The sequence below is a fragment of the Garra rufa genome, chromosome 8, assembly GCF_049309525.1.
Source record: "Garra rufa chromosome 8, GarRuf1.0, whole genome shotgun sequence".
NCBI classification, from domain to species: Eukaryota; Metazoa; Chordata; class Actinopteri; order Cypriniformes; family Cyprinidae; genus Garra; species Garra rufa.
This window is the reverse complement of record NC_133368.1, coordinates 13743828-13764669: the sequence shown is the minus strand read 5'-3', so window position 1 is coordinate 13764669 and position 20842 is coordinate 13743828. Positions and strand designations below refer to the sequence as shown.

The following is a 20842-nucleotide window of genomic DNA, read 5'->3' as shown; positions in this document are numbered from 1 at the left end:
AATATCATGTCATCTCTCCACAGAACTCTCAACACTACTGCATCCAGAGATCAAACTGGTGGAATTTGTGTTTAGTGATTGAGACTCGTCTCACAGTTTGTTTGATTTTACTTAGCACACATACAGTTGAAGGCAAAAGTTTGCATACACCTGAAATAATCTGCACAATGCTACTTATTTTACCAAAATAAGAGGAATCATACAAAATGCATGTTATTTTTTATTTAGTACTGACCTGAATTAAGATATTTCACTAAAATACATTTACATATAGTCCAGAAAAGAAAATAATAGTTGAATTTATACAAATGAACTCGGTTTAAAAGTTTACACACACTTGATTCTTAATACTGTGTTGTTACCTGGATGATCCACAGCTGTGTTTTTTTTCTCTCCCTTGTTTGTCCTAAAGAGTTAAATTGGCCACTGTTCTTCAGAAAAATCCTTCAGATCCCACAAATTCTTTGGTTTTTCAGCGTTTTTGTGTCTTTGAACCCTTTTCATCAATGACTGTATGATTTTGAGATCCATCTTTTCTCACTGAGGACAACTGAGGGACTCATATGCAACTATTATAAAAGTTCAAACACTCACAATGCTCTAGACAGAAAAAAAACAATGCATTAAGAGATGCATTTTAAATTTGAAGATCAGGGTAAATTTAACTTGTTTTTTCTTCTGGGGAACATGTAGGTTATCTTCTGTAGCTTCCAAAAGACAGTTATAAATGAAAAAAAGAGATATTTAAGCAAAATATGAAAAATGTACACATCTTCATTCTGTCCAAAAGTTTTCACCCCTGGCTTTTAATGCATCATTTTTCCTCCTGGAGCATCAGTCAGCGTTTCATACAGTAAATCATACAGTAATTGTTGATAAGGGTTCACATACAGAAAAATGCTGGAAAACCAAAGAATTTGTGGGACCTGAAGGATTTTTCTAAAGAACAGCAGGCAGTGTAACTGTTCAGGACAAACAAGGGACTCATAAACAACTATCACTAAACAAACAAACAAAAACAGCTGTGGATCATTCAGGTAACAACACAGTATTAAGAATCAAGTGTATGTAAACTTTTGAACGGGGTCATTTTTAATAATTCAACTATTATTTTCTCTTGTGGACTATATGTAAACATCTTTTTTGTGAAATATCTTATTCAAGTCATGAGTAAAAAAAAAATAACATGCATTTTGTATGATCCCTCTTATTTTGGTAAAATAATTAACATTTTTCAGATTCTACAAAGGTTTGACTTAAGCTGTAAATATAAAGTTGACCTATCATTTTTACAGCTCTTCCCACTGAAAAAAAATGGGATACTCTTTGCCTGTTTTGTATGTTCCTGCTTGTTCAAGCCAGACAGTATCATGTCATCAGCATGCCCTTTTTTGTAGGAATGGTTCACTAAAAAAGGAAAATTGTCATCATCTACTCACCCGCATGTCACTGTAAAATACAGTCTCATTTACACTTCCACACATTCAAACCTAGTGTGTGTTAACAATACACTTGAGAATCAAATACGTTTTTTTTTCTTTTTTTGCTGTATCCTCTCTTTCCTCTCCCTTTCACTTTCTTCTGTAGTGTCTTGAACTTTGCTATAAGCTGATTAGAAAAAGTGATTAGAGGTTCTTGCATGTATTGTGAACACAGGTTTGAACGCATGGAAGTGCAATTGCGAGATTAATTGTTTTTATCATGCTTTTTTGGTCTTTTAAGAGTTACCCGGGTGATACTTTTCACTGCAGGGCAGAAAAAAGTCATATACTTAATTTTGAGTGTCATTAGGGTATGTAGATGATGATTCATCAGTTTTTATTTTTAGGCATACTGTCCCTTTAAGACATAGAGCTGAACATCAAGGTTCAATATTAACCTGCTTTCTTTGCTGTGGTGTATTAGTTCTTGGAAGGACGGATATTTGGTTTTGGTTAAACACAACACAACAAAACAAAAAGCAGCAGTTTTTTTTTTTTTTTCAGACAGAAAGATTATGTCTGTCATGCTCAGTTTGAGTCACCTCAGCTCTGTAGAAGCAGCATGCTGTCATGAACATGCGTGTTTATTGACATTTTCTCTTCTTCAGGCACTGACAGGGGAGATGGGGAGGCCACGGATGGTATTTATACATGCTTATTTCACTCTGCCCCTCCTCCTGGTGTCTCTGTGCATCTGTGTCTCAGCTGTGACCTCTGTGTTAAACACCGTCTGCTTAACTTGTCCACTTCGTAATGTTTCGAAATTACGTTTATACGAAAAGTATTTCTTCCTAATGTGTCCTCTTGTCTTTTTAATGTCGTTTAATTGTTCTTTCAAGGTCTTTTCACAGCATTTCTAATACTGTAGGTTTTGATTTATGGGAAGATACAACACTATTATCTAGAAATTTCTAGGACTGAGAATGTTTTAGAATGTTCATCCATCTTTTGTGAAAAAGGAAGAACACTTTTGCATACTTTGAAAGAGCACTTATTACAGAAATAATATCATTTTCAAAGAACATACTTAAGTGTGAACTGAATGTTATGTAATGAACTTAATTGCACGTTAATTCCAGTTAAATGAAAGTATAATTACACATTTGTAATGACGAAGTTACAATTTAGTACTTTTAAAATATATTAATTTTGAATGTAATATTTAATACACACTACAGTTAAAACTATGATCAAGTACTTTACATACTCATACTTTGCTTTAGTATGAGTGCTGGCCAACGATTAATCGCAAATAATCGCATCCCAAATAAAAGTTTTTGTTTTCATAATGTATGTGTGTGTACTGTGTATATTTATTATGTATATATAAATACACACACATGCATGTATTTAAGAAAAATATGTTATGTTTATGTATTTAATATATTTATACATACATAATATCAATTATAAAAATGTAAATATATACATGTAAATGTTTTCAATATATATATATATATATATATATATATATATATATATATTAGGGCTGTCAAATGATTAAAATTTTTAATCAGATTAATCAGACTTTTCAGTGGATTAATCATGATTAATCACTATTTGCAACACCTGAATCCTAACCATTTTTTTTTTTCTAAAATGCATACCAAAATATAAATAACAGGATACATAATTTTCACATTTTCACATTATGCCAGGGCCCGCATCGGGCCTGTTTTAGGCTACTCCTTGTTTTTTTTATTTTAGACATCCATCAATAATGTCGCGCTGCTGGAAACAACACAATACTTTCGCTTTTACTTTCGATAACGGCTCTGATGGCGCAACTGGAAGAGATCCGCGTTCAATCGCACGCAGTAGGCTAAAACTTGCCACAAAATACCGGCAAAAATAAATAATAAATGTGTCGGGGAAAGAGTAAGGACATATCTGAATTATTTATTAATAAAGTGTATTCAATGTGAGTCAATGTGAGTCAATGTCGCAAAGATCCTGCAATCTCATTTTTGGACGCGCCTTGAGAGAGAAATTTATCGTTAAGGATTACATATTAAACAAGTTTTTGTTTTCGATTTGTTTTATTTCGTTAAGTAATAATTTAAAACTTTCTATAGATATGTTAATCATGTCTGTGAGGCATGCATTTAGCTTTATTTTTGTTAAGCACTCCTGTTCAAGAACAAGACGACAGAAAGCGCATCATTTTTGTTTTCTTTATTTTATAAAAACACTGCAACGTTTTTTGGTGTATTACTTTTTCCTTTGTGAGCAAAAATGACAGATAATTTGAAATTGCTTCCACTGAAAAAATGAAAATGATTGAGCTAGTGCCTCGATGACCTGCAAAGCGGCTTTATGTATCTTCCACTCTCCACTCTGTCACTGTGTCAGTCACCGCTCTTTCGAGAATGAACGTAATTGTACGATGTACAGATGTAATTCCCAAAACATAAGAAAAACGAAATTTTCATACAAATTCTGAATGGATTATGGCATGGAAAGTGCAAAGCGCGCTCCCTTTATTATCACTAAAAGCGTCACAAATCTAGTTCATAGAGATCTCACAACGTTCCGTAATAATCAATAAAGCTTTCTAAACTGCACAATGAATATTTTATTTACATCGCGTCTACACTTAGTCAGGAGATGAACAACGCTGGATTGTTTGTCAGATCTTCAATTGCTTTGCTTTCGTTTGAGGGTAGGCTATATAGCACCGTCTACCCCAGTAGAACCGGGCCTAAGCTTGGCTAACCACTCCAGTTGCAGAGGGGCTGTCGCCCAGGCTTGTACTTGTTAACTGTACCATCATCATTCTTTTTATATTTGAATCCGTCCATAGGCTCACCTTGCTCCATCTCGCCTCTAGCTCCCCAATCCTGACAAATAATTCGTCACACTGCGCATGCGTGAAATGCGTTAAAAAAATTGACGTAATTAACAACAACAAAATAATTAACGCCGTTAACGCGTTATTTTCGACAGCCCTATATATATATATATATATATATATATATATATATATATATATATATATATATATGTGACCCTGGACCACAAAACCAGTCTTAAGTCGCTGGGGTATATTTGTAGCAATAGCCAAAAATACATTGTATGGGTCAAAATTATTGATTTTTCTTTTATGCCAAAAATCATTAGGAAATTAAGTAAAGATCATGTTCCATTAAGATTTTTTGTAAAATTCCTACTATAAATATATCAAAATGTAATTTTTGATTAGTAATATGCATTGTTAAGAACTGAATTTGGAGAACTTTAAAGGTGATTTTCTCAGTATTTTGATTTTTTGCACCCTCAGATTGCAGATTTTCAAATAGATGTATCTCGGCCAAATATTGTCCTATCCTAACAAACCATACATCAAAAGAAAGCTTATTTATTTTATAGCTTTCATATGATGTATACATCTCAGTTTTGTAAAATTTAACCTTATGACTGGTTTTGTGGTCCAGGGTCACACACACACACACACATATCTATTATTATGTAATAACAAAACCTTTTATTTTGGATGTGATTAATTGTGATTAATCGTCATCAAAATAAGTGTACTTAGTACAAAACCATGACAAAAGATGAAACAGAATGATTTAAATTTGCTTCAGAACTTTTAATTTGACATTATTTCAAAGTGTACATTTTAAAAGTGCATTAAGAAACATACTCACATTACACTTAAGTACATTTAAGCATTTTTATTTTCATTATCTTATATTATCTGCAAGTACACTATTAAAAAAAAACATAATTTGGTCTAAAAGTGAAAATTTTCTACAATTAAGCACACTTCTTTTTCACAAGGGAAAGTTATAAGTATAATGAGATTATTAGTCAAACGGTTCTTACTTTTAACATCTAGGTTATGCCAGTAATTTTTATAAATCATTTTTATGATATGTACTCAACAAAAAAGACTTTTAGTAAAAGTTTAAATGATTATGTCCATAAAATAGCATTGTAATACCATGGTACTTTGATATATACTGTGTATCTTTTGCAGGTACTAACACTGGTTCTTTAAAGAATACCGTAGTGCTACAATGGTAGATGTTAAACAAAATTTTTTATTATAATGGCACCATGTCTAAAAGTACTACATTTTGGTACTTTTTGTAAGCGAATACAAGCATGGTTGAAAAATGTTGCACATTAGTCACAGTATCATGGTAGTGTTAGTGTGTGATTATTTTGTTTAATAAGGTTAATATAGCTTATGGACATTGATGAGGCAGGATAACAGTTGTGTTGTTGTTATCCTCACATGAGAGGATTTTTTCTTTAACTAAATAGCAAGAAGGTTGTGTGTTTGGGGAGCTGTTACAGTAATTGGCTTCATCGGGTCCTGCAGTGAATTCTGGGTACTTGAGCACGGTTTTTTACGTGCGTGTGAGATGCAGACAGAGACGAGGGGCAGACAGACAGCGGCTGAGGCTCAGGTGTCTCATGACAATGGAATGTCAGAGAGCATCTCAGTCATGCATATATACATGGCACAGCCATCTCTCTGTGGAATTCATAGCCAGACATTTAACTGAGAAATGAAGGAATAGATTCGTCATGTGAAGATGATCGTTGTCTTGATGTTGGTTCTGTTCTCTCCTAACTATCATGTGAAAGTCTACGCTTACCTCAATAGAAACATTTGACGGGTGATTCTATAGTATTGTTATAAACCAGTTGAGAATTGTTCCTCAAAACTTTTAAATATATTCAGAATGTCTTTTTATAGCTTTACACATGGGTGATTTGAGGTGTTACTGTGACAAGTGGTAACTTGGGGTGTAAATATTGCGACAGTGATTCGATTTGAATGCATTTCTTTACTAAATGTGGTGTGACGTGGTTTTATGCTGGATATTTATGAAGGAACAATGGAAACCTTACAAAATTATAGATTCATTCTGTAATGAACAATGCATCAGTTGTACACCCTTAATGGTCAAACTAAAGACAGTAACATTAAGACATCACTGTAAACGTAAATAAATACATAAATAAATAAATTTGTAATTAATTTTTTAAGGCGAGACACTGCAGGTGAATAGGGTAAAAAAATTGCTAATAGTTATCACCTTACTTACTTAGTTGATTGATTACATTGTTAATTGCGAACATTGTTTGTATTGCGAGTTTTCTAAACTGTTAGGTTTTATTATGCAAATGCGGCATTGTTTAATTAAATATGCACTAATTTGCATACATTTCTAGTACAAAAACACTGGATGAAGTCAGTTTCAAAATTCTTGTTTATTTATTTTTTTACATATTAGAGTCTAATGTTTTTACAGAAGTAATTTTGGGTATCTCATTTTATCACTCCATAATTTATAAAATACTAATAAACGATAGATTTTTTACAGTTTTCGGGGAAATAAAATGTATAAAATCAAGCAAATTATATATGAACAAATCCCTCTGGAAAAAACTTCAGGATATAGTCAGGAACAAAAAGGTAAAGTTTGGTCGGTATAAGTGGTACTGAAGTGGAGATTTATGGCTCAGTCTTGGAGAAAAAAACTGATTTTGAAAAAAAAAGGCCTATAAAAATACGTATTGTAATTAAAATCTATTGACACAAATAGATAAAGTGCTATAAAAGAAACACTTAACAGTGTCTTGTGGATGTTTTCTTTCCACTAGTCTAAAAAAAACACTTTATAAAAAACAAAAAGCCCAAAATCTCAAACTTGAGTGTTTTTGCCTGCCGTGTCTCCCCTTAAATACTTTTTTATGTTTATGTAAAAAAATACTTTATGTATGCGGAATTGCTCAACACGGTTTGTAACTCTTCATAGAATGACCCTGGTGCTCATGTTATACTGTGAGATTGTTTAACATGTATTAACGTATTCATTGCATCCTTTGTCCCAGTGTTTTTTGTGAATGAAGTTTGAATCTATTTAAACTGTTGTAATCCTAAAGCCCTCTGCAAAGCGTATAGAGAATGATCAGACGGACTCTTTCAGAAGAAAGCTCATGAATGGTTGATGAGATGGGTCGCTGGGTAGCGGCTTGTTGCTAGGCAGTATGAGTCCAGCTGCTTCAATCAGAGTCAAGGAGTCTTTGATGCTCTGGGTCAGGTGTCTCTACTGAGCACGCTCAGTACCATCTCAACCAACCCCATGGGTATACAGCCTTACATTGACTGACAGGCTGTTGTGTGAAACTGTCCCCACCATCCTTTCACAGTGACCTTTCCCTGCTTTTTTATCTCATGTTCTCCATCTCTCTTTCTTTCTCTCTGTCCCATCTTCTCCTGACACTATCTCTGTCTAAAGGCGTTCCAGTCAACAGTCGAGTGTCCTCTAAGATTCAGCAGCTCCTAAACACTCTGAAAAGGCCAAAGAGACCCCCTTTACGAGAGTTCTTTGTTGACGACTTCGAGGAACTTTTGGATGGTAGGTTCATGTGACTACAAATATCTAATTCAGCCATGAAACTGCTTGCATTCACATTATTTATTAAATGCTGATTAGTCTCTGCTCAGCTAATGAGCTTGCATGCTCAAAATATGATCTGGTTCAGTGTTCTCTGTAAGATGGTCCCGCACTGCCTTCCTCTGAAACCTTCTACCTCCCCCAGCTCCACCTGTCTAGAGTGCATTCAACTTCATTTTAAGACACAAACTCACAAATTTTTCAGGACCCAACTAAAGATTTTTCTGGTCGACTAATAGTCATTTTTAAGTGATTAGTTGACTAATCGCACATTTGTTAATAAACTTATATTTAAATCATAATAATGAGCCTTTAATTGTCTACATAGCATAATAAGTGTTCAAGCGCATGCATAAAGTTTAGAGATAAAGACTGCGACACTTGTCATCTCCGCAGTAGTGGATGCGCTTGTATGCACGTTTCATACGCATTACATAATCTGAGAATATTTGTTTTCCATTTGAATTGGTTTATTTGAAAGTAGACATTTCACTCTGTATAGACATATTTTTCATGTCTGTTAGGCAAGTATACACTGAGTTTCGCACTCAAGTTCATGAAGACAGAAACGGCAGAAAGTGCATCCTGTTTGCTTTCATTATTTTACAAAAGTGCAATGTTTTGTTGTTATTGTGAGTGCACACAAATAAACGTAGAGTTTTTACAGATTTGAAAGATTTATTACTCTTGTATGACCAAAAATGAGGGAGTATTTTATGAGTAAATGGCTGCACTGGCGCCTCCATCTGTCATGCAGTAAGCGTGCTACTATTTAGCTTCCACACTCCGCACAGACACTTCAATAGCGCACATTAAAGGTTAACATTAGATGGAGCTGCCATGTAAAGTTATTATATATATCTTTCAGATGAAAAGCCATATTTGAGGTTGATTAATCATAGGTGAGAGTTTAGATGTGCCTAATGTACTATATTACCACATAGACCAGCCATTAACAATCTTCACTGCTTCCTGTGGATTTTTTTTTTTTTTTTTTTTTCTGGGACTAAGCAACTAATAAAAATTTTGGTCAACCAAGTCCTGACCACGTGACACTGAAGAGTAATGATGCTGAAAATTCAACTTTGCATCACAAGAATAAATTACATTTCAAAATATATTAAAATACTAAACAGTCATTAAAAAGGTTTTTACCTTTTTAGTGTCGTTTTCATCAGTTGCGGTTGTGGTGAGGAGAAGAGACTTCTTTTAAAAACGTTTAGAAATCTTTCTGACCTAAAACTTTAAATGGTAGCGCATTTAAAACCCCTTTTGTTCAAGGTTGTTTCAAGGTTCTTTATTTGTCACATACATATCACATACTGAGAGTGTGGAGTGACCTGCTCCTGTTTCTGTGGTAACAGTGACTTCTCTGATTGGTGGATCTCATGTCAAGATTTTATTCAGCAATTAAATTGTTGGAAGGTTAAACATTATTGCTTAAAGTCAGTTTCTCTGAAAATGAATATATGTTTTATATACAGTTCCTTTAATTACGTTATATGTGATTCTGGACCACAAAACCATTCTTATGGAGCACTGGTATATTTGTAGCAATAGCGAAAAATACATCGCATGGGTCAAAATGAAAGATTTTTCTTTTATGCCAAAAATCATTAGGGTATTAAGTAAAGATCATGTTCCATGAAGATATTTTGTAAATTTCCTACCATAAATATGCACCCTCAGATTCCTGATTTTCAAATAATAATCTCGGCCAAATATTGTCATATCCTAACAAACCATACATCAGTGGAAAATTTTTATTTATTCAGCTTTCAGATTATGTATTAGTCTTAATTTTAAAAAAATTAACACTTGTGACTGGTTTTGTAATCCAGGGTCACATATGCAGAATTTGTTTGTTTATGTTTCCTTATAAACATAACATAATATGCCATACTCAATTTATTTAGCCTTTTCTGTGTTCTTGAATTATGGATATAAACTGTTATTTTATTATTGTTGTTATATACACTGTCTATCAGTCAGTCCGTTCTTACATTTCTTACAAATATACTTAAAAATATTATTTTATATTCCCTTAGCAGCAGCAGCATCTTCAGTTTATATTCTGTCTCTCTCTCTCTCTGGTTTTCTTTCTCTTTCTGTTCCAGACACTCAAAATCAATCAAATCTATTTAAAGCCGTGTCACATCTCATCCTCGGGATGCATAAGTCACCCTGAGATGCTTAGTGACATTTAAAATCACATTCACATAAACTCTGCTCCAAAACCTAGTGAGCTGCTTACAGTATAAGGCAGCATCAGTCATGAAACCATATTAATGGCTGATTGAACACTGTATGTAGGAAGGAGACTCAACTTGGAGGTGATTTCAATAAGCCAAAAAGCACACAATGCAATAATAAATTGCATATAGGTCAAAATATTAGATTTTTAAATACACTGACTAAATGTCTTGGTATTGCTAAGTATATGTTTATCTATCATTTGCATTCATCTAACTTTGTATTAGGTTTACATTGATGGATATAAACTTGGTTGTATGCAATATATATATATTGTCTCTGAAATCATTTCTTGTCCTCTACAGTCCAGCATCCTGATCCAAACCAGCCCAAGCCTGAGGGGGGAGAGATGAGACCCCTGAATGGGGAGCCGCTGGGGGTTGTCACAAACTGGCCTCCATCATTATTGGCCTCTTTACAGCGCTGGGGCACCACACATGCCAAGAGCCCCTGCCTCACCGCACTGGACAACGCCGGCAAACCTGTCTACACGCTAACATATGGTACGGATGTGAAAACTTTCTGTTGAATTAAATGCAACAGTTTACATAACAGTAAAACAATATTTTCCTCCTGTTTCTTGGAGTAATTTGTAATGCATGTGCCCAGGTGAAAAAAGGACACTTCCATAATGTACTTAAAGCATAGCACAGTGGAGTACATTTAGATGTTCTTAGTATTAAAGAATAATTTTAGTATGTTGAGTATAAAATTAGTGCACTTAAAGGGCATTATATGGAAGTGCACTTTTTGTGTTCAAAATCTTCCTAATACAATGTGAAAAAGAATTGCTTAATTGTATTGAAAGTGCACTTGGGGTGTACTTAAAATCTTAAAGATATATTTTTAAAAATTTACTTGCAGATAATATAATATTCAAATAAAATAATGAAATAAAAGAGAGTTATTTAAGAGAGTTCACTTTATAAAAATTTCAATTTAAAAGTTTTACTTTAAAATGAATGCTGAGCAACAATTAATCACGATTAATCGCATCCAAAATAAAAGTTTATGATTACATACTATATGTGTGTGTACTGTGTGTATATATTATGTATATATAAATACACACACATACATGTTTATTAAAGAAAAATATTTTAGATTTAAATATAAAATATTTATAATTTTATATATAATCTAAATTAAATACAAGTATAACTATTCATACATATAAATATTTGTTTTAGTCTATACATGTATGTGTGTGTATTTATATATACATAATAAATATACACTATATATATAACAAAAAAATTTGTTTCTATATTAAATTTATATATAATATAAATTATATGAATATAAATATATGCATGCAAATACATATAAATATTTTTAAAATATATACTGTATGCGTGAGTCTTTATATATGCATAATAAATATACACAGTATACACGCATATATTATGTACACAAAAACTTGTATTTTAAATGCGATTAATCATGACTAATTGTTGCCCAACATTATTTAAAATACATTAGCATTATGTTTTATTAATTTTTGCCATTCTTTAAACTACTTTTTCTGAAGTGTTGACTAATATGCTACTACGTATATAGTATAATATTGCATGTACTTTGCAGTATGCTAATTTTAACTATAGTGAGTTATTCGATAAAGCATTTAAGGTTATTTTTTAATTTTACTAAATTGCATAATTACAAATATAATCAATACATGACTTACTTTACAAGTTTTGATAAAAAATATATATTTTAGTTTAATATGAATGCTTATCAGTGCATTTGGCAGTACTCTTTAATCATATTTCATATAATTATGAAATGAAATATAAAGATGCACATTAGTCCAACTTATGTGGGTCAAAAAACACTCTAATTACATTTAATATACATTTAAACTATAATAAATTCTCATTTAAATTGTTGAACGTTTGATTCAGTTAGCATTTAAGTATATTCTTTTAAAGTATATGTTTTTCATAACAGTCTTTTTAAAAGTATACTGATGTGTACTTACTTTTCCTAGGGTTAATCCTATATATATTAATAATTAACTCACTAGAATTGGCTAATTAAATCAGAAAGTGTAGGTTTGAATGTTAGTTTTTGTAAAATATTTTTCCATAGGGAAGTTGTGGACGCGGAGTCAGAAGCTTGCCTATACACTGCTAAACAAACTGAGCACCAGGAATGAACCACTACTGCGGCCTGGAGACAGAGTGAGTGTCCTTATCATGCACATTCAGCCCCATTTTTACACCTGGTATTAACCATCTTGGCTCAACCAATTACAAGTGAACACTGCTGATTAGAGGCATACAGTAATGCGTTTTGTGAACCAAGCACTAAATCATTTTTAGAGGTGTGCTAAAGGACTGTATATTGATCCAACTGCACCAAAAGAATGAGTTCTGTCATGCAAAATCCTTGTTAATGCATATAATGCAGGTGTGACAGGCCCAAAATAAGAAGTAATGTAGCAGTAAACTAAAACAAGGTTTAATTCAGTTAGCCTATACATCTCTTGTATTTATCTCCACAGGTTGCACTTGTGTTCCCCAACAATGATCCTGTGATGTTTATGGTGGCATTTTATGGATGCCTCCTGGCGGAGCTGGTGCCTGTGCCCATAGAAGTGCCACTCACTCGAAAGGTATTAATCAGCATTACACCAGCACACAGACTACACTATAAACAGATTTCAGTCATAATAGAGCCCCCTTCAGGAGAAGACACAACATGACACCCTGATGTCCTCAACATCACATCATTTTCCTTGAAAAACAGCTTTTAATTTACAGAACGCAAAACACTGAACAGCCTGAGCACTGCTAGTCAGTAGATGTTTTCTGTTTTCTTAAAGATGTCAGTATACATCGGTATCATGAGTATGCAAGTATGCATGAATAACCAGTCACTCAGACCTTGGGTTTTTCTCTTCTGTAAATGTCCTGAATGTCTCCCATCTAAAGGTTTCATTAGCTGTCTCTGTGTTGCTTTGAAGCGTGTTCGGTTTGATTAATAGAGCTGATGTTTCTGATGGAGACGGATAATCCTTTAAAACGAAGGACACAATAACACACCCCGATGTCTAAGTGCTGTGTTGTTGAGGCCGTGTTATTGCAGACCGTCTGATGAAAGACACAGAGGGAGTGAGTGGACTGCAGATCAGTGTTATATTGATGACTGTCTGTGTCTTTCCTCATCAGGATGCAGGTAGTCAGCAGGTGGGGTTTCTGCTGGGCAGCTGTGGGGTCACTCTTGCATTGACCACTGATGCCTGTCAGAAGGGTCTACCCAAAGCACAGACTGGAGAAGTCGTCACTTTTAAGGGTGGGTGATTCATGCAAGACAGTTACTTCATCTTTATTTAATGATGCTGTTTCTTCGCCTCAGGTATAATGTGAGTGTATGTTTTACAGGCTGGCCACGACTGCTGTGGTTTGTTACTGATGGAAAGCATGTTGTAAAGCCTCCTAAAGACTGGCATCCTCCAATAAGAGACGCCAGCAATGAAATCGCGTACATAGAGGTCAGAACCACACCTACTTAAGGGATAATGTTTTATATAATAATCTATCTATCTATCTATCTATCTATCTATCTATCTATCTGTCTGTCTGTCTGTCTGTCTGTCTGTCTGTCTGTCTGTCTGTCTGTCTGTCTGTCTGTCTGTCTGTCTGTTATCCATACATCCATCTACCTCTCCATCTGTCTGTGTCTATCATTCATTTATCCATACATCCATCTACCTATCCATCTGTCTGTATATCATCCATCCATGCATTCATCTACCTATCTCTCTGTCCACCCATCCATCCATCCGTTTGACCATCCATCCATCTACCTATCCATCTGTCTGTCCGTCCGTCCGTCCATCCATCCATCCATCCATCCATGTACCTGTCTGTCTGTCTGTCTATCATCCATCCATCTACCTATCCGTCTGTCTGTCTGTCCTGTTCGTACCTATCTATCCATCCGTCTGTCCATCTATCTACCTATCTGTCTGTCTGTCCTGTCTGTACCTATCAATTTATCCCTCTGTCCATCCATCCATTAATCAATCTACCTATCTGTCTGTCTATCATCCATCCATTCATACATCAATCTACAAGTCTGTCTGTCAGTCCATCCATCCATTTATCCATCTGCCTATCCGTCTGTCTGTCTGTCTGTCTGTCTGTCTGTCTTTCTGTCTGTCTGTCTGTCTATCATCCATCCATTCATACATCAATCTACCTGTCTGTCTGACTGTCAGTCCATCCATCCATTTACCTATATGTCCATCTATCCATCCATCCATCCATCCATCTGTCAATCCATCTACCTGTCTGTCTTTCTGTCTGTCTATCATCCATCTATCCATCTATCTACCTAAACATCTGTCTGTATATCATCCATCCATCCATACACTAATCTACCTGTCTGTCTGTCTGTCTGTCAATCATCCATCCATGTACCTATCTGTCCATCCATCCATCCATCCATCTACCTGTCTGTCTATCATCCATCCATCCGTCTACCTGTCTGTCTATCATCCATCCATCCGTCTACCTGTCTGTCTGTCCATCCATATATCCATTTACCTGTCCATCCATCCATCTACCTGTCTGTCCATCCATCCATCCATCCATCTACCTATCTGTCAATCATCCATTTATCTACCCATCTGTCCATCCATCCATCCATCTACCTGTCTGTCTATCATCCATCCATCCATCTACCTGTCTGTCTATCATCCATCCATCCGTCTACCTGTCTGTCTGTCCATCCATATATCCATTTACCTGTCCATCCATCCATCTACCTGTCTGTCCATCCATCCATCCATCCATCTACCTATCTGTCAATCATCCATTTATCTACCCATCTGTCCATCCATCCATCCATCTACCTGTCTGTCTATCATCCATCCATCCGTCTACCTGTCTGTCTGTCCATCCATATATCCATTTACCTGTCCATCCATCCATCTACCTATCTGTCCATCCATCCATCCATCTACCTATCTGCCATCCATCCATCCATCCATTTCTCCATTCATCCATCCATCCATCCATCCATCCATCTACCTATCCATCCATCCATCTACCTATCCATCCATCCATCCATTTCTCCATTCATCCATCCATCCATCCATCTACCTATCCATCCATCCATCCATCCATCTACCTATCCATCCATCCATCCATCCATCTACCTATCCATCCATCCATCCATCCATCCATCCATTTCTCCATTCATCCATCCATCCATCCATCCACCTACTGTATCTGTCTGTTTTTCTGTTTATATCTCTATCCATCTCTCTAACCATATGTCTCTCTTCTGTACACAGTATAAGACCAGTAAGGAGGGCAGCACTATGGGCATCACGGTGTCTCACTCTGCTATGTTGGCTCACTGTCATGCACTCACACAGGCCTGTGGCTACACAGAGGGTGAGTGTGTGCAACTTACACACAAACATACAGAATCTTCTGAGACCAGCCACTGCAGGTCTAGAGTGTCCTACTTCCACTCTCTAAATAACTCCTTACAAACCCTTAACTCTCCACACACAGCAGCTACTGCAGTAAAGACACTGTTACCCTCTTCTTCTGCCTCTATATAGCCCTGGATTTGTTTAAGATTAAGATCTACACAACGAAAGATTGTACAAAAGTTGCGGATGTGATATATGTCACATTATTTGTATATATATATATTTTTTTTTTCAATATACACCTCTAAAGTGTTTTCTGTGATTGTATCCACTTGTATAGGTGAAGTTATAACAAATGTTTTGGACTTCAAACGAGACGCTGGTCTGTGGCACGGGGTCCATGCGGTGAGTCCAACACACGTGTGATTAACATCTTTTGCGATACATTCACATGCACTCACACACATGGATAAGGAGTTAGATCCCCTCATACTCATCCAGCTATCTTTTGCTTTCTTAACCTGTGTCCTTGGCAACTGCTGTCATGGTGATGTATGTTCAGAGTGTGATGAACCGAATGCACGTGATCAGCATCCCATACTCGCTTATGAAGGTCAACCCTCTCTCCTGGATCCAGAAAGTCCACACCTATAAAGGTGAGTGAACTGCCTAAAGCCACACTGACTATGTGTGTCATGATCTTTCAACACAGAGCTATGGCCACTTACATCTGGATGAACCTGATGTGGAATGAAGTTGATGATCTTTATAGGCTCAATTCCAAGATTCCAGACTTTTCTTAAATTTTTTTAAATTCTTTAGAAGAAAGGAGGTTAAGTGTTTTGAAGTGAAAATGTGTTTAATAAAGAATGTGTGGCTGTTTTCAAATAATCAAATAATCAATAAATATTCATCATAATCAATAAATGTACCACAAATGTATCACATTTTCAACACAAATATTAGGCAGCACACCTGTCTGCAACATATTAAAAAGTATTGATTGAGCAGAAAAATCAGCATATTAGAATGGTTTCTGAAGAATCATGCAGCACAAATTTCTGTACTATGAAGATTTATTTATCAAATTTAAAAAGCTCACTTTTGCCACCTACAGGTGTAATGATGTAACTACAGAAAAAGAGGCTTGTAAACTTTTCACTGTAAAAAACGATTTAAAAAATACTTCTACTGGATTAAAATAAGATAGTTTATTATAATTTTATATATTTTTGCAAACATCGCATTGTGAGCAAATGTTAACTTTGTGATAAACCAAGAAAATGTTTTACAAATATCACTCTGACGTCACATTAAGGCAGTGGTTCTCAATCCTGGTCCTGTGGGACCCCTGCTCTGCCCATTTTGCATGTCTTCCTTATTTAACACACCTGTTGAGATCATCAGCTCGTTAGGAGAGAGATCCGTAAACTGAACTAACAAGCTGATGATTTCAATCAGGTTTGTTAAATTAGGGAGACATGCAAAATGTGCAGAGCAGGAGTCCCCCAGGACAAGGATTGAGAACCACTGCATTAAGGTTTATAGCTGGTCTTTATATGGACAGTAAACATCTATTTTACATTATAGCTGTTACTATATTGTTTAATGTAGCAGATAAGATGCTGTCCAGGACCAGAATTATACATTTAGACCCTGCCATCTGATGTTTGTAGAAAATAATAAATGCCAGTGTGGTGTCAGGACACTTATTAAATGCTGTATGACTGTTTGCATGTTTACAAATCCTATGTTTTTCAAACAGCGCGTGTAGCAGTGGTTAAATCCAGGGACATGCACTGGTCACTTTTAGCCCAACGAGATCAGAGAGACATCAGTCTCAGTTCTCTCCGCATGCTCATTGTTGCTGATGGAGCAAACCCATGTGAGTATACACTTAAACAGTACAATCTGAGAACAAACATAATTCCAAATTGAATGAAACACATCCTGAACACTGTGTATGTTGTTTATATTGGAATGCAGGGTCTATTTCGTCCTGCGATGCCTTCCTCAACGTCTTTCAGGCCCGTGGGCTGCGGCCCGAGGTGATCTGCCCATGTGCAAGTTCCTCTGAGGCCATGACTGTCGCCATCCGCAGGTACACTGATGACATTCCAACTACTTGAAAACCACTACTGTAATAGAGTACGCAGTCATACATGCTTACTATTTTATCTGACCTAATGTAATGCATTTCGGTTATCATCTCAGAAATGAAAATGCCAATTTGCACTTGAATTTGTCCTATTCCAAACAAAGCCCAAATCCAAATGTTAAATGACTGTGTTTGCATGTGTTCAGGCCTCCAGAGATGGGTGTTCCTCCTCCGGGTAAGGCAGTGCTGTCCATGAGCGGTCTGAGTTATGGGGTGATTCGAGTAGACACAGAGGAGAAGCTCTCTGTGCTCACTGTCCAGGATGTAGGACAGGTCATGCCTGGAGGTGAGACCTGCTTTACTCTCACTGATGGATTGATCTATAGACTTATAAACTGTTTTGATTGGATGCAGTGTTGGGGAAAGTTACTTTTCAAAAGTAATGCGTTACAATATCACGTTACTCCATAAAAAAGTAACTAATTATGCTACTTAGTAACTTTTTATGGAAAGTAATGCATTACGTTACTTTTGGGTTACTTTGGCGTTACTTTTTAAATCTGGACAGGGCATTTCAAAAGTTTTATTCATTTTGATAAATACTGACTTTTTTTTTGCGAGTGAGATGAATTGATGCATGTTCACATTTAGTCTACAACTACAGTAACATCATGTTTACACAGTGCACACAACGCCTCTCTACATCTGATTTCTCTCAAAATTGGGACAGGAGACTTGTCAATCAATAAATGGGAAAACAAAGTAACTGGCATAACTTATTTGAAAAAGTAACTTGGATATTTTCTTGTAACTGATAGAGTAATGCATTTGTTTTATTAGTTACTTGAAAAAAACCTAGTCTGATTACGTAACTCGCTTTACTTGTAATGCGTTACCCCCAACACTGACTGGATTGATAGTGTAATTGATGTACTGGAGATAAATTCTTTACTTTTTGGCACTTTATGTTTAACATTCTGTTATTGTGAATCTTTAATTCCTCTTGGGGACTAATGTACTGCATGTATGTGTGCAGCACTGGTGTGTGTGATTCGGGCGGAGGGCACGCCATACCTGTGTCGAACGGATGAAGTTGGAGAAATCTGTGTGAGCTCCAGCAGTACGGGAATTTCCTACTATGGTCTGCCAGGCATGACCAAGAATGTCTTTGAGGTAACTGTGGAGAAACAAAAGGTCCAAAGATTTTTTTAAACATTTAGTGTTGGCATTAAAATGTTCAATTAATATTCAGTTTTGGTTTAATGTTGATTAAATTGTGCAGCGATTTTGAAAGTCCAATCTTTCTGTCTAAAATTCTTTCTGATCAATTAAGTAGGCAAGCGTTGTTGAATTATTCAATTGTTAAAAACATTATTTTATGATTGGAAATCTTGTTGATGTACTTTATGGAAATTTCTGAGCCTATAAAATATAGAAAAAAAGCAACAATAATAGTCAATGAGAACGATTTGCTTAAAAAGCTGTTAGAAGTTCCACTTATAAAACTACTAGTGTCATTGCAGAGTTATGTGTTATCATCAAGACCTGAAAAAGTAACACAAATCAGGACTTGACACTGTAGTAAACTCGACTGAAATTCATTTGTTGTTTTGCTTTTAGACCATTCCAGTCACATCCTCAGGAGCTCCCATCTGTGACAGACCCTTCACACGCACATCTCTCCTGGGTTTCATTGGACCGGTGGGTTCAGATGCCTTAAAACCTTTCCTTTTGAAGCAAAATAACTTTTAAGTGTCTTTTAAATCAACATGTGGAGATTAAGTTTGTTTTTTGTTATACAGGATAATCTGGTGTTTGTGGTGGGAAAGATGGATGGACTGATGGTGGTGAGTGGACGGAGACATAACGCAGATGATGTGGTGGCCACAGCACTGGCCGTGGAGCCCATGAAGTTTGTATACAGAGGAAGGTAATGATACTGGCTGTTTTGTAGTGTTTACTTATGTTTTGAGATGAAGATTTAGAGAGAGAGTTTCAGATTTTCTATTTAGTTTTATACAAGGTACTTAAAACTCTGAAACATTTTTACAAACTCACAAAGAAAAAACATTAAAGCAGGGCTTCATTTTTTCAATTTGCATGTGTGAAAATGATATTTACCTGAATCTGAAAAAAAAAAAAAAGAATTTACAGGGGAATGACAAAATGAGATACCCAAAATTCCCTTTGTAAAAACATTTGACTCTAATATGTAAAAAAAATTTAACAAGAATTTTGTAATTGACTTCATCCAGTTTTTAGATTTTTTTGTGCTAAAGATTTATGCAAATTAGCACATATTTTTTTATTAAATAATGCCTCATTTGCATATTTAAAACTAACATTTTAGAAAACTTGTAATACAAAACATGTTTACAATTATTAATGTAATCAATCAACTGTAGTAACCTTACAGTGAAAGAATAGGTGATCAAGTGTTTCAGGAAAAGAAGAACAAAAAACATATAAAATAGTTTCAGTATAAAATTGCTAACAGGGTAAATCCTAAACATAATTTTCCCAAAAACAAAAGCTTTATCCCTTACTGAGGCTTTAACATCTCCCAAAATGTAGCATGCAGTAATCCCCAGTGATAATACTTTGTATACATAATTTTGTTTAATTCTATTATTCCAAAGACTGGAGTTCTGAGGGGAAAATTATGGGTAAATGTCATTTTCCAAAAAAGCAGTACTTGTTTATGAAAATTAGAAACCTTCAAAAAATGTTAAGACAGACCAAAATCACATCTTAAGACAAATTCAAGGCCAACAATATTTTTGAAAATATTATTAGGAATATGGTACCATATTGAGTAAGGCTTTGAAAAGCACTCTTTAGGCCATTTTTATTCTGAATGTACCAAGAAGAGATTCAAAATCAATGGCTTTCAAACCTCCTTGTTCAAACTACGTAAATAATGTTTTTTAATTCTTCCATATAAACTTATAATATTGAATTCACAGATTTACCTACTTTTGGGGCTGTAGTGTTTACTCTTGACTTGAGATGAGTGTGTATCTCTGCTTCAGACTGAAGGTTGCATCTCTTGTTTTCTGTTAGGATTGCAGTTTTCTCTGTTTCGGTGCTGCATGATGAACGTATTGTTGTAGTGGCGGAACAGAGACCAGATGCCTCAGAGGAGGACAGCTTCCAGTGGATGAGTCGTGTGTTGCAGGTGAACACACACACACACACA

At 35.3% G+C, this 20842-nt stretch overlaps 1 protein-coding gene across 3 annotated transcripts in view; it reads left to right on the top strand.

Moving 5' to 3' along the window:
* dip2a (disco-interacting protein 2 homolog A) overlaps positions 1-20842 on the top strand; it is a 177042-nt gene that overhangs the window by 142147 nt on the left and 14053 nt on the right. The window contains exons 7-23 of one of the 3 annotated variants that reach the window (XM_073846359.1): positions 2090-2122; positions 7742-7861; positions 10459-10656; positions 12245-12336; positions 12660-12770; positions 13327-13450; positions 13540-13649; positions 15459-15561; positions 15886-15950; positions 16108-16201; positions 17311-17430; positions 17532-17646; positions 17850-17989; positions 18680-18816; positions 19264-19344; positions 19446-19573; positions 20707-20821. In XM_073846359.1, the coding sequence (XP_073702460.1) occupies positions 2090-2122; positions 7742-7861; positions 10459-10656; positions 12245-12336; positions 12660-12770; positions 13327-13450; positions 13540-13649; positions 15459-15561; positions 15886-15950; positions 16108-16201; positions 17311-17430; positions 17532-17646; positions 17850-17989; positions 18680-18816; positions 19264-19344; positions 19446-19573; positions 20707-20821 (1886 nt within the window). Of the gene's footprint in view, positions 1-2089; positions 2123-7741; positions 7862-10458; positions 10657-12244; positions 12337-12659; positions 12771-13326; positions 13451-13539; positions 13650-15458; positions 15562-15885; positions 15951-16107; positions 16202-17310; positions 17431-17531; positions 17647-17849; positions 17990-18679; positions 18817-19263; positions 19345-19445; positions 19578-20706; positions 20822-20842 lie in introns of those variants that run through there. The other 2 variants (XM_073846361.1, XM_073846360.1) reach the window with 2 other exon arrangements.